The sequence below is a fragment of the Maniola hyperantus genome, chromosome 18, assembly GCF_902806685.2.
Source record: "Maniola hyperantus chromosome 18, iAphHyp1.2, whole genome shotgun sequence".
Taxonomy (NCBI): Eukaryota; Metazoa; Arthropoda; class Insecta; order Lepidoptera; family Nymphalidae; genus Maniola; species Maniola hyperantus.
In genome coordinates this window covers 7,366,463-7,380,990 of record NC_048553.1, presented here as the reverse complement: position 1 = coordinate 7,380,990, position 14,528 = coordinate 7,366,463, and the positions used below count along the sequence as shown (strand labels likewise).

The 14,528-nt window shown below is 39.6% G+C and overlaps 1 protein-coding gene across 6 annotated transcripts in view; it reads right to left on the bottom strand.

The window, feature by feature from the left end:
- Positions 1-1,683: 1,683 nt before the first annotated feature.
- The window catches only part of KrT95D (phosphofurin acidic cluster sorting protein KrT95D), a 114,896-nt gene continuing 102,051 nt past the window's right edge, over positions 1,684-14,528 (bottom strand). For 2 of the 6 annotated variants that reach the window (XM_069504726.1, XM_069504729.1), the window contains 11 exons: positions 13,906-13,977; positions 12,490-12,629; positions 11,513-11,665; positions 11,026-11,222; positions 10,310-10,443; positions 9,937-10,081; positions 9,243-9,357; positions 8,568-8,741; positions 7,969-8,113; positions 7,669-7,791; positions 1,684-7,036 (listed from right to left, as the gene is read on the bottom strand). In XM_069504726.1, coding sequence (XP_069360827.1) covers positions 6,912-7,036; positions 7,669-7,791; positions 7,969-8,113; positions 8,568-8,741; positions 9,243-9,357; positions 9,937-10,081; positions 10,310-10,443; positions 11,026-11,222; positions 11,513-11,665; positions 12,490-12,629; positions 13,906-13,977 — 1,523 coding nt within the window. In that variant the 3' untranslated portion in view covers positions 1,684-6,911. The remainder of the gene's footprint in view (positions 7,037-7,668; positions 7,792-7,968; positions 8,114-8,567; positions 8,742-9,242; positions 9,358-9,936; positions 10,082-10,309; positions 10,444-11,025; positions 11,223-11,512; positions 11,666-12,489; positions 12,630-13,905; positions 13,978-14,528) is intronic. The other 4 variants (XM_034977892.2, XM_034977895.2, XM_069504727.1 and 1 more) reach the window with 3 other exon arrangements.

Below are 14,528 nucleotides of genomic sequence, written 5' to 3'. Positions count from 1 at the left end.
ACAGTAACTAACCCTAGTGTAACTTTTTAAAAAACGTGACAAAAATTACTTAAATCTGTCAAAATCGTATGTATAATACGCGACAGGTTGAAATGGCAATCGGGAAGGGGACGCCCCGCATACCTGGACAGCCTCTGCGCTAACCCGGTGCGGGTTTGCTGGGCGGTCCCCCGCCTTATACCCCGATTGCCATCTCAACCTTTTTCTTATTGCAAGATAGGCTTGCACTTCACGACAATCATGCTTAGAAAAGCAATGATGAGGTCTAGGTTGGAGCGCGCTTGTCTAGAACCTGTCGCGGACTATACTTGTCAAACCACGTCGGTTTACCATACTGCCGTTCTATCTAAAAAGCGGCTAACTGTAAAAAAGCAAAAGTAACAAGTTTTTGAGTTATCGCAAAAAACGTGAGAATTTTCAAAAACTAATAGACTAAGAGAGTTTTCCTAAAAAATAATGTAATGTAATAATAAATGCTACATAGGATTTTTACTTAGTTTTTAGTGTTTTCCTACGTAGCAAACTTTTTAGAGCCACAGATTACCGTGTGTTTTTGGCGATAACTCTTAAACTAAACTATTTTTGTAGTTAACCGCTTTTTAGATATAAAACGGCAGCTCACTAGATAACAGATTTTCGACAACACATGTTACGTTGAATTATAAGTCCCGCAAATAGATAATGCGCGTAGCCGCCATTTTAGTGACGTCAGCACTAGACTGAAGTTTCGAGCTGATGGTATATTTTTATTTCATCTGACGTTAAAATGACGTCATTTCGATGTTAATGAGACTTGGTTCCAGCGCAAAAGCAATTTTCGGGACTTATACTTGAAAAAAGACCTTAGATGCAGACTCCAGTCCCAGTGTCACTTTTTTACTTGAAAACTTACACTCAGGGTCTAAAAAATTATAACTCGATACACGCGCGCACCTTACATGGGACATATTCCGAAAGGTTAATATAGTAATGTTACGGACCCAAAGAATTATTGTGCAATACTTTTTATATGGCACTAAACACATTGGAATAGTGCCTAAGGTGTTATTTGCCTTAGGTTTACTGTAGGCCTTTTGAAACAATTTTTGGGTTTATGTTTTTTTTCTGTATTCTGACAATACGAATGATTTTCACATTATAACGCCGGATCGTATAATTAAAAACAATAATCTAATGCCTATTTAACTTGACTTGGGACCTAGAAAGTCAAAATGCAAAATGTAGACTAGTAGCCTAAAACTGATAATAATAATTCCTGTAATCATAAACGCAAAAGGGTTACCAACTCTTGAAAATGTTGAAATTGTAAATATTCGTTATAGTTTTGCTGGAACTCTTAAAAATTTTGAGATTGTTCCGTCAACTAGTGAAACAGGCATTAGAAAACTTAACTGGCTCAATGAACGTTATAGGCATATTAATGCTTATTTTTAGGGTTCCGTACCTCAACAGGAAAAACGGAACCCTTATAGGTCAAGAAACCTACAGGGTACTTCCCGTTGACCATGAAATGAAATTTGGCAGGTAGGTAGATCTTATAGCTGACATTTGGGGAAAAATCTAAAAACCGTGAATTTAGGGTTAGATCACACAAAAAAAAAATTGTGGTCATGAACTAATTAATAATTAGTATTAACTTTCGAAGTGAGTGACTATATCAAATGGGGTATCATATGAAAGGTCTTTACCTGTACATTCTAAAACAGATTTTTATTTATTTTTAGGCATCATAGTTTTTGAATTATCGTGAAAAATGTCGAAAAATACGACTGTAGTACGGAACCCTCATTGCGTGAGCCTGACTCGCACTTGGCCGGTTTTTTTACGTTACATTTCAAAGGCCGCGAAATATGAAACACAAGTTCTAGAAATTGTCCTGCAATTCAGCTACTGTTATAAATCTGCATTAACGTATTTATTCAAACCCCCAACAATTATATTTTAAAAGATGTTTAGGCAACTTAATGTTACTACGAAGTACGAGTGCTGTACCCGGCAGGATATATTGTACATCGACCTTTAGAAAGAGATAGCGGTTTTAGTCGTTGAGACCGACAAAATGTCACATCAGTATAAGTGACAGAGATAACGCTCGACAAAGCCGAAATCTCATTCTAAAGGTTGATGTACAATATTTCTAGCTGGCTGCAGTACTTTGGTTATGAAACTTCTTTTTTGCTGCCAATTCTAAAGATCCCGTTAAGGAAACCTTGAATTTTTATTTCTACACGAGTTATTCCGCCTTTACGATACCTACGATATGTTCAATACTACAATATAAGGAATAAGATATATAAGAATACTTCGAGGCCTTTGATATTGGTGCCTATTCCGTTGTACACAAATCCTAAATCGACGTTCTAAAAGCAATGCTCTTATTTTCAACATAATTCCTGAGGAAAAGAATAGCACTACTCTTAGGCTGAGATCAAAAGCACACTTTAACTTTGCTTTTACTTAAGACAGACTGTAGAGATATAACTCTGTTTTAACTCTGTTTTAAGTCTGAGCAAATCAGTGCACTCTGTAGATTTCTACCTTAGATTAGTCAATTTAGTTTAGTTGTCTTACAAATTTACACATTCATATGAAATCAAACATACATCAAATGGGTAGTATGAGAACGGGCCATGGATAGATGCAAATATAATTGCAAAATAAGCATACAACGTCCAATGAGAACTTAATAATATATTTGTACACATCTAAACATGGCCATACGTAGTCTACATATTTGATACACATCTTAATCTAACAGCTTTACATTGAGTTTATTCACATAGACATCTAAGATACACCGACTATTGTCCAAGTAATTTGTGTGATTATATTTTATTACTATTTAAAATAACGTTAAGAGATAATGGGGCCGATTCTCTTGTACAAAATCTCTAAACTAAACTAAATTAACAGGTCTAAATCTAGTGCTTTCCTTTTCCGCAAGCAACATTATGAAAGGGATAGCAATAGATTTAGACGTGATATTTTAGTTTAGTTTAGAGATTGTGTACAAAGGAATTAGCCACATTGTAGAGTTATCTAAGTTACAGCGTCTTCCAAGCATTTTGCAAATCAATAAATAACACTAGACCAGGCAAAAAACTTTGTAGATCTGAAAGTATCATAATCTGAAACTATCCTGCCCGCAACAGTTATTCATTTGCCACGCAAGCATCGATTGAATGCGATGTGACGTCATCCGCATTTCTTTGGCGTGGTTAACGTCATTCACATTTTCAGTAGGTATTTACTGAAAAATAACTTAGTTCCAGCTTGTTTATATATGATTCTCTATTGATAGCGAAGCTGGCAAATAAATTTTCAAAAAATTTGGCACTCACGAAATGTGCACCTAAAGGTTCGTTAAAAAATGAAAATTGGAAGAGCACCTCGAGCCCACTCTACAACATCAAGTCTCTAAACAATAGGGGGACGTTTCCACTCAAGCCGGGACGAGCGGAGCGGAGTAGGATGTGCAGAAATAGGCCAATTAGATTTTATTGATACATGACGTGAATTATATGTTTTACACATCCTCACACTGATTTAATGAGTTCAACTCCGCTATGCTGCAGTAGAAACGCATATAAGACGCTCCGTAAAGCCGCGTTTTCACGTATCGACCGGGTAGAACTAGACTTGGACTTGGTCGTTCAACTGATATAATATTAGTTCGACTTTAGTTTCGAATTTCGATAAAAGTAAAAAGACAGTCTACTTGAACGACTGCAAGTCGAGCGTGCTCGACCGCGTCGTGCGACAAGCTGTTGTTCGACTAGATTTATTAATTTTGTTTTTTTGCTTTTTACGGGACATAAAATGGCAGGTAAATTGTCAGTCCTGTCTTTGTTTTTGGATTTAATTAATATTTATTAATACATATCTACGTCACAAATAATTTTAATTCTCGCTGACACAACTTTATTCGGCGCTATATTTCTGTCTATATACCGATTTTGACTGCAATTTCGTCGAAACGTGTAAACAAATTTTGTGTTCGCCTTCGTTAAACTACCTAAGTCGTTGTATCCAGGTCGACCACGGCGAGCTTCGGTAGCCTTATAAGCCGCGGCGTGTTAAAATTTTAGACACTTCTATATCTCGAATACCACACAGTTTAATTTCTACATTTGGCAAAAACTTTGCTCTCTAACATTGAATTCATTAATTTCAATAAAAATGACGCACTGCCAATATTTTTCCTAAGAGTCAAACTCCGTTCGGAACTGTTACATAGACCCTACAACTTTACGTTGGAGTGTATAATTTCCTACCCTAAAATCCATTGATAATAATTATAAACATGTATTACATCCTAAACATTTATTATAATATGGTTAAATTTGAGAATATATTAATATGATATCGTGCAGCAGTCGTTGGCTTGAAAAAACAATCAAGCCTGTTTTTTCTTTCCTTAAATCGCAGCAATAGAAAACTAGCTTCCAAAGCTGGCTCCGGAATTTACGAAAACGTAAAAGTGTTGTTTAAAAATTTAGCTCGTTAAGTAATACTGCTCGCTGCGAAATTAGCTCGCTTCCACGACTTATTGGCAAATATTTTGGAACTAGGTAGATCGCGTATACAAGGGAATTATAGGGAAGATTATATCTTATAGAATCTAAAATATGTCAAAAACACTATACGACTGTATCAAAGCTATTGCTTTCTACACGAACGGATCGCCGTTGCACTTATAAAAAATACAAAACAATTAGTCACCGATCGACTATCACTTAAAAAAACTGCATTCACAAATCACAGATAAAATTAAAAACGCGCCAACCGCCCAGCACGAAACTATCTGATATGTGCCGAAAATACCTCGCGAAATTCGGTTTTATTCATATAAACTCCGATACACCTAACCTATGTTACATGGAAATGTCACGAACCATAAATTCCTCGATATATATTTGAGTACATTGAATATAGATACGTTAAATACTTTACTAAAAACTACGAAATGACTATAATGCATAGTTAACGTGGTTATTGAGCCTTCATTATGCCACTCGAACGTAAACATAAGCTGAGTTCGAACTTCGAACTAACCTACGCTGGAATTTAGAGTCTACGCTGAACAAGTAGGATTCAAAGTCACATAACAAAAGCCTACGCTTAAAATCATGGCAGCTCGACAGCGTAATATAAGTAACGCAGCGTTACTAATGAATAATTACAAGGGATAACGTTGAGACATGTAATTTTGGACTTTGTTGGGTTATAATTAGAGCCCCATTTCTCGGTTTAGTCGGCCTACAAAATAGTTATCAACACTTTAGCATTAATCTGGGTGTCCACTGAACTTCAATACATCCCTGACGCGTATTAATTTTTCTACAGAGCTACCAAATAAGAAAAAATATTACTTTTTAAGTATATAAAAAATACAAATTAATATGCTATGTATTGCAAAAATTGTATTTTATTAAAAACCTAATCTAATCTTCGATGACTCCATTAATCACTCATCACTGAAAAAAATTGGCAGTCAGTTGCGACAGCCGACGGAAGTGAAAACTTAAAACTATGAAAGCATACACGCGATAAAGCGACACTTCCATTAAAAATTGAACTTTATTAGGTTGCGATAAGGAACAAATTTTAAAGCTAATAAAATTGGCATGTTAATTTCCATGCGCAACCTTGAGCTTTTTACCCACCCGTAAATCGCCCAACGTGCTAAAGTTTTCACTTCAAAAACCAACTACAGAAAGTGGACACCCACTATTATGTATACGTGCACAATAACATGAAATCTATTTCAAATGGATTTCAGAAACCAAGTTGCCATCTGCAAATTTCCATGTACCCACACGCTTTCACTACCTACATATTTTATTTGTATTTAGGTACTTGTGCACTAGAATGACGTCCTAGCTTCAAGAATCATGTTATCGTGCACGCGAAAGGCGTTGTCCTCATACAACGCGATTACGCGATCATCGCGCGAGTAAGTGATGCGACCATCACGTGCTTGCGTCTTAGAACGCGAATACGCGAATGCCGATTGGGACACCTATTCGAGATCAGTATGTTTGATAGCGCGTTCGTACGAGTAAAATTCGCGCGTCTTGCGATGATCGCGCATTTGCGGTATATTAGGACAAGCGACGCCTAATATAGTACATGTACATAAGACGCGCGAGTTGAATGCTATCGTGTGAGTGTTATAAGGCTAGGGGCCAGGTAGTTTGACAGCTAGTGCGACCATCGCAATCACCTCTGTCTGTCGCTATTTGTTAAAATGCATTGTTGCAGCTAAATACCATAAATTGAGCCAATCACTGCAATAGAGATTGCAATAATGATTGATGCAGTTTTTTCGAAATCAACCAGGCGGTATCCAGAGCGGAGATGTGTTGAGCAGACCAATCAGTTTTATTGACAGATGACGTCAAAATTTATCACGTTATCTATAATGCATACATTTAGAGATCTCACTTGCCATTTTGGCTCAATGTGTCAACTGTCATGTTAAAAGTACGGTTCACCTTTAAAATAAGGACTAAAATCGTACTTTTCACAGTTGATGGCACATGGCGAGTGAAATCTCAAAATGTATGCATTATGACAATATTGTGATTGTTTTGCTAAACACCACTCCGCACTTCTTTGCTCTGGTGGATACTAAGGCTTAGTATTTCAGCCCGCGGCAATCAAATACCGACCAAATAAGCTAATTAGAACCACTGAATCTCTGTGTGTTTTGTAATAATTTGTAGACAATCTGTCTGTCTAACCACTTAGGTCACATCACACCATTAACGTCATTCCTCAGGATGGCATTCATCTCGCACGTTACCAATATGTTTGTCAATGCCGACGCGAAGAGCCAAGAACCGCTGTAAGTCCAAAGGCTTGAAGCCAAAGCAAGGGATACCGCCAGTGTTTGGGTTTGTCCGTGTCTAAGTCTCAGGCGGCGCGAGGGGCGCCCCGCACGTAGCTACGGGGAACGTCTTAACGTGCGTCTGCCACTGCGTTGACAACTGGAAGAACTTTACGCCGTTCCATTCTGTGCCGTCGATGTATACTGAAATACAAGACAAAATTTAAAAAACAATGACCTACGACGATCTACAGCGCCTTCTTTACGGCCTATATAAGCGCTAGGATAGGTATATATACTATACTAGCTTATGCCCGCAATTTCATCCGCATGGACTACACAAACAAGCCCCTATTTTACCCCATAGGGGTTGAATTTTCAGAAATCCTTTATTAGCGGATGTCTACTACTGTCATAATAGCTATCTGTATGTCAAAAATAAGATTGTGAAAGATAAATTGCCGTTTTTCCGTTTATTTCGAAAGATATCGCTCGCTCGTTAAAATTGTTAAGACTAGTTGATAATCGAATTAACAACTTTGTTAAAAAACATATTTGTTAAAAAGTTGAAAATAATAACCAAGCGAGAAAAACATTCCCACTTAAATTCGCAATAGGTAGTGTAGTATATTTAGTCGCCATTTCGAATTAAGGCTATCAGAGACCCCCCAGCCCCTGGGGTTAGAGATAAAGGTTCAAGCAATAAAATTTCAGCTGATAATATTTTTTGCAATTAAAGCCTTTATTTTGATTTACCTACCGTAATGATATAGGGTGCACTGCATTTATCATTAATTGACCGAAACTGTTGTTATTGTTATAAAATGTTTATTTACCTTTGAGCGGCGCACTGTGCGATCCTTTGACGGAGCATATGAGTCGAGCGACTCCTTCCACGCTTTGTGCGCGACCCGGTTCAGTCTCACCGCTCTTCTCTTTCTTCTTACCCAGCCTCATTACTAGAAAAATATGAGTACATTAATTTTGCAACAACAAGAAAACAAACTCATAATCTGCCCTCCTATTCTACAATACGTATAGACTATTACTTTTTCGATTTATTAGGTGGCAAAAGACGTCATAAGAGTCACATTACGAGCAAACGTATTAATTGTAGTAATAAAAATATGTCTTACTTTTCTGCTTCTTCTCCTTGGTGAGGTAGGTGATGCAGAGGTGGTGGTTGTGGCGCGTGACCAGCAGCGCGCGGAACGAGCCCTTCAGCGTCACCTTGCCGCCGCCCTCCGCGCCGCCGCCGCCGTCCGCGCAGCGAGCTCCCACCTGCCGGAATTAACATGAATCTGACTAAAATGTTTCTAGTCGATACCCCATTTTTGGAGCATTTTGCATATGTTTTAAATTTTTATTTGTGATTATAGACTAGAGACAATATCAGAAAAAATATGATGGTAAGGATGCTGATTGCTGATATTAACGCGAATGCTCCGCAGATACCGATAGGCATCTGTTACAACTTACAACCCTGCTCTGTAATATCCAAAGGCCAAATAGCTTGTATACAAGTCAAACTCAACAGCCAATAATCCAGTAGCAGCTCCAGCAGCTAGGTGACAGGCCAGGCGCGAGTTCGGGTGCGGGCGCGGGCGGGGAGCTGCCGTTCTCCAAGCTTTGTCTTCTTTGCAACCGACTCTTCACCTCCTCTCCTCTACACATCTAGTATACATCTTCGAGCCTATTCCATCTTTTTCACACAACTCCTGCAGGATATACTCACCAGCCAATAGTCCAGCTGCAGCTCAAGCGGCTCGGTGCGCGCCAGCGCGAGCGGCGGCGCGAGATCAGGCGCGGGCGCGGGCGTGGCGGGCGGCGAGGGCCGCGCGGGCGGGGACCCTCCGTCCTCTAGCTCCAGTGACGACGGCCCGCCCTCTCCGCAACCGACTCTCACCTCCTGAACACACAATATTATTCTTTATTTCGTTTCTATAAAACCGATAAACGTAGGCAGATCTCCCACTACAGAGTGGACCGACGACATAAAACGAGTTGCAGAGAGCTGCTCGAGACCTATGTCCAGCAGTGGACATCTATCGATTGACGATGATAATGGAGAGATGGTGCCTGCAATTTCGTCCGCGTGGATTTAGGTTTTTTAAATCCCATGAAAACTCTTTGATTTTTCGGGATGAAAAGTAGTAAGTTCGTTGTGTGTTCAAGCCCTGCGCTTGAATGAAATCGACAATACGTAACTTGAGTAGCTTTGAAGAATCAAGCTTTCTATATATAAGCACGTCTAAATAGAGATTAGAAGCCTGTAAGTGTGTCTACGAATAACAATTGTGTGTGCATACGCATGTGCTAAATTAATGTAACAAACTCCGCAAACATAATTTACACTTTTACAATGCTTCCCCTATTGAATGAAAGAGTAAAATAAAAGGAACGCACTTACAGCAACAAAAGGTACGAAAGTCTGACTGGAATCTTCGTCCCCTGATTTCTCTCGGTACGCTACCATCGCTTCACCAATCGGTATGTTGTTGACTGGACCAATACTGTTCAGGTACCTAGAGAATAAAAGTATGATAATGAAAAATAATATAATTAATAATTAATTATATTATTTTTATTCTATTATTATATTACTTTATGGCTAGGATATTTTCAATGTCATTGAAAATATCCTAGCCATAAAGTTAAAGCTCGAGCTTAATTAAACATTTCCACCTGTTACACTATTAGCACGCGTAACACGATCTATAACGAGACAAAATTGACGGTATTGTTAGTATCGCTACAATATTGGCATGTATCCTATCGATGTGTACTATGTTGGCATGAATCACGATACGGTATATTGATAGTGTAAGACTGCCTGTCCACTGGTGCAGAGCGGAGCGGAGATGTGTTGAGCAAACCAATCAGATTGTCGGTACATGACGTGATAATTTTATTCCGTCATCTGACAAAACTGATTAGTTAACTATAGACATCTCCGCTCCGCTCCGCACCAGTGGACAAGCAGCCTTAATGCCCCACCTTCTCCGCGCGGCCCCTCAGCCCGTTATTTTCGATTCGAGGTGTCTTGACAATGAGAAAGAGTGAATTTGTGGGAAAATTATGATAAATAACATTGAAAACGTTACCTAGCGACCCTTGAGGACATTTCTGCGATGTCTGGCATGCCAGGATCCGCCGCTCTTTCGCACAATGACGCCCACGCCTCGCCGCAAAACAGCGCTGCGTACGCGTTATCCGACGCTCCCAACCACCTGGATACTGTGTTTGGTCCTAAAATACATTCAATAGTCATATCTAACATCAACACAATTATTAGCATTTCGTCGAGGATTGCGCAAGTGACGATGACAGTCTTTTAAGTATAATGCGAAAAAAGGCACCATTGCAAATCACACAATAATTCTAAGGCATAAAGAAACAGCAATGGTGCCAACATAATATTACTCCACGCGTCAAGTTATGATGAACGGACAATATGCAGTTCAAAGTAATAGTTACCAATGGGCACGATATAGAAGCGCAGGGCGGGCGCGTCGTGGCGCCGCGCGGACAGCTCGGCGTGCGCGCGCAGCGCCGCCGCGGCCGCCGCCTCGCCGCCGCACACGCACACGCGCACGCTGCGCCGGACACCCCTAGTGGAGACAACGTCACGTTCTTAAAGCCCCTTAAAGTTTCAAACGCATTTGTGCTGTGACGCGATGCGTAAGCGCCTTGCTCATCGATGTACATCGATCTTTAGAAGGAGATAACGGATTACATTGTCTCTGTCGTTGTAACCGACAAAACGTCATATAGGTATGAGTGCCAGAGACTACAAACGCGAAATGTCATTCTAAAGGACGATGTACATTATTTTATGCCGTGTACTGTACATCGACCTTTAGAAAGAGATAGCGGTTTCGTAGAGCGTTGTCTCTATCGTTAAGACCGACAAAACATCACATAGGTATGAGTGACAGAGACCACGCTCTACAAAGCCGAAATCTCATCCCAAAGGTCGATGTTGTCGATGTACAATATTTCTTGCCGGCTACTGTAAACTGTATAAAGCGGGGCGTCCCCCCGCCTCATACAGTTTACATACCCCCATTGCGATCTCGACTTGTAGCGAACTATACAGTAACCTGTAAAATGAGTTGTGTACACATTCCGAGTAAATTTTTTCAAGTTCGCCACCATAAGCTAACAACCAGTACAGAATCAGGATAACTTACTGCTTAGCAGCTCGAGCCAACAGCGCGTGCAAGAGCGGACGAACATCGGGAGTGACTCCCGGAGGCGCCAGCACCACGGGCACTGCCAGCGCTTGGAACACTCGCGCCATACTGCTCGGAGCCACCGCCACGCATTCCGGCACCGGCCCTTCCTCGCCGAGGATACGGCTCACTTGCTCTAACATTGTGCGACGAGGCTGAAAGAAAACATTGACTTGCACCTCTAACTTTTTGGAGAGTTATGTGCGTTTTCATCATCACTTGATTTAACGGTGAAGAAAAACACCGTGAGAATACCTGCATGCCTGACCACTAAGAGTCCTCCATAATGTTCTGAAAGGTGTGTGAAATGCGCCAATCCGCTCTTGACCAGGGGGTGAACTATGGCCAAACTCTGGTTGATGATGATTGATTGGACGGTAGGTAGGTACCTTATCTACTAAAATGAATAGTACAAAGATTTAAAGTATATGTTCAGATATCTTACCTCAAGCGCAGTAGGACTCTGTGCAGGTAAGTCGTGTGCTGAAAGCGGCCTCTCAGTGCCAATGACAAGCGAATTTTTCTTCCGCGCCGCTGCCGCAGGGGTTAAGTTACCGCCGCTGGTTGCGCTTCGAAACAGCCTTGATCTCTTGTCCTCCTATTACATAAAATATTTCATCATTTGTTTGATGGTACTTACTACAATAAGTACCTACGTAAGACGCGGTCATAGTTCATTATATTGCCTAGCCTAAAAGTTGTTAAAAATAGTGTTTTCATCATGTGAGACTCTTGAATTATGTAATACTAGATGATGCCCGCGACTTCGTCCGCAAGGATTTAGGGTTTTAAAAATTCCATAAGAACTCATTGATTTTCCGGGATGTCCTTCCCCAGGATGCAAGCTATCTCTGTACCAAATTTCCTCAAAATCGGTTGAATGGATAGACCGCGAAAGGCTAGCAGACAGACAAACAGAAAGACACACTTTCACATTTATAATATTATAGTATGGATTTTTAAAACGAATTTCAGATATTAACACATACATTATTCGTAACAAATCAAAATGTATAGTCTGAGATGACTTTAACTCAAAACTGACAAAAAAATCGTCATACGTGCTTCTTGTATCAATCCACTAAGCCATAGCACATCGTACTTTATATCTATGTAACATAAATCGTAAATTCCCTCTTTACGACCTCTTTTTTTTTTAAATATTTTTTTAAAAATAGAAAAGGTTTTTGACCCAATAGCAACTGGAAATTACTGAACGTCACAATCTTATATCAAACTGACTTGGGTAGTCCCGACCTCTTATCATCCATGTCTTCTCAACTGATGAACGTGACGCCCACTGCTGGACAAAACTGGAATTTGTAAACTCCACGGTTTTGTGCCGCTTGTGTCCTTATGAAAACCATTGTTACAAACTATTAATAATTCTATATAATTTGATATGGACATAAATCATAATACCTTAGCGTTTACCTTGGTTTCATTGGGAGGGGAGCTGGAAACCGAGGCGCCAGAGACTTGCGCGTCAAGAGTAGCATCCCCGTCGCTATTGCCTTCGCTTCCGCGCTCGTCGCCTGCCGAGCTGCGGATGGCTTCTGACTCTGTTAATTGAACATTAGAATTATAACATAAGTAAATATTACCCCCTCGAGTCAATATTAACACCGAGTAAATATAAACACTCAAATGTGTGCAACGGAGAAAGTTTGAATATCTTCTTGCCCATATAATGCGCAATTCAAAATATGACCTGCTTAATTTAGCCTATTAGTTAGTATACAAGGCAAACGTAGATTTGATTGTAGACGAACAACCAGGCTTAAGAACTTTCGCCAGTGGTTGAACATGAGATCAAGCTGTCACTGTTTAGGGCAGTAGTCAGCAAAATCCTTTAAAGTTTGCTTTAATGATTGCCAACCTCCGTTGGGGGATGGCACTAGATGACATAAGAAGAAATATTACCCCATACATTTTCGGTTTGTAGTACTGTGAGTTTTAGCTGGGAAGAGGACCGTCATTTTCATCTTGTTCTTCTCAGTTAAAAGATGTAGTATTTCAAAATTGTTGTGTGATCTCTGTTTGTTGTTTTAATTGCTCTTATCGTGTATTTACTGTGTCGCTTTTATCCCTAATAAAAATATTATGTAGGTAGGTATATTTATTTATTTAAAACGAAAATATCTATTAGTTTTAGTCAAACAAAAAACAGTCTATAGTTTATGCGAAGCTGAAAAAACGAGAAGCTTTATAAAATAACTAAAAACAAAAGATATACAGACAAAAGCTTGCTATAAATATTATGATTGCGGTTAGTTTCTTATTCAGATATTAAGCTTATTTCAAACTGAGTAAAAATTGGTACGAATGTTGGGAACGGCAATATTGACCGGAGTATAATATAATTTATATCGTCGTAGTGTGAAATAAGCTTTACACAAAATGGTTTCTGTTTTGAGCATTTTGCATTTTGTTAGTCCAAATGGGCCGAAGTTATGGCTGAAGCAAACGATTTCTAGCTGCGCTGTGCTTGGAAGATCTGTTATGAATGCGCGTGAGTGCAATAGATGATACGACGGGAGGTGGATGGGTGGGTAGTATATAAACTTTAAAAAAAAAAATTTTTGGCCAATGAACTGAACTTCGAGAGTTAACAAAACTTTGGCTTTGGCCAAAGGTTTGTGGCGATAGCTAATCAGCTATCGACTTGTAGATTATTAACACAAATCAGTTTTCTTAGTTATCTAGAAAAAATATTTTTTGAGTTGAAACAGTTTTGATCTAGGGGTGTGATATAGTAGGTAAAAATATTTTTTGAGTTGAAACAGTTTTGATCTAGGGGTGTGATATAGTAGGTAAGCCATCAAACGTATTTAATACCTGTGAAAGATGCAGCGGGGCGGTCGCGCGGGCGCAGCTCTGCGGTGGACGCGAGGCTGGCGTGCCGCGACACTGCGCATGCGGGGGCCGTTACTGAGCGGGCCGGGGGGAGGGCGGGGAGGGTATATGACGTCACGTAAGAAACTACACCGCAATATCATTCTAAACGATTAAAAAAAAACTAACCCCTAGCCGGCAAAAATGACGGAACCGCACGCTACAAATTAGAGATGGGCATTATTGCTATTTTTAAATAATTTGCATTTGGTGAAATTTTTGTTTCTTCAGTGATTTATCAATTTTTGAAATTATTACTTTTTGCTACATTAATTTTAACTTTGCTTTTTTTTATTTTAATCAATATCACAAGCACTGGTACAGGTGGGTTTTCGCGGAATTGAAAGGAATATTCTATCTAATTGCATTGTAAATGTAATTTACACGTTGATGCTATTTTCTAAAGTAAAATCTTTACATTAGTTTCTCAGAAACGGTGGAGTTTCTCATGGGACGATTACGTGTTCGTGTGATGTGATACCATTTCTGACGTGAGTATGGTAAATGAAAAGCCCTAACTCATCATGAACTTGGCTTTTTCTGACAAAATCGCCAGATAGCAGTTC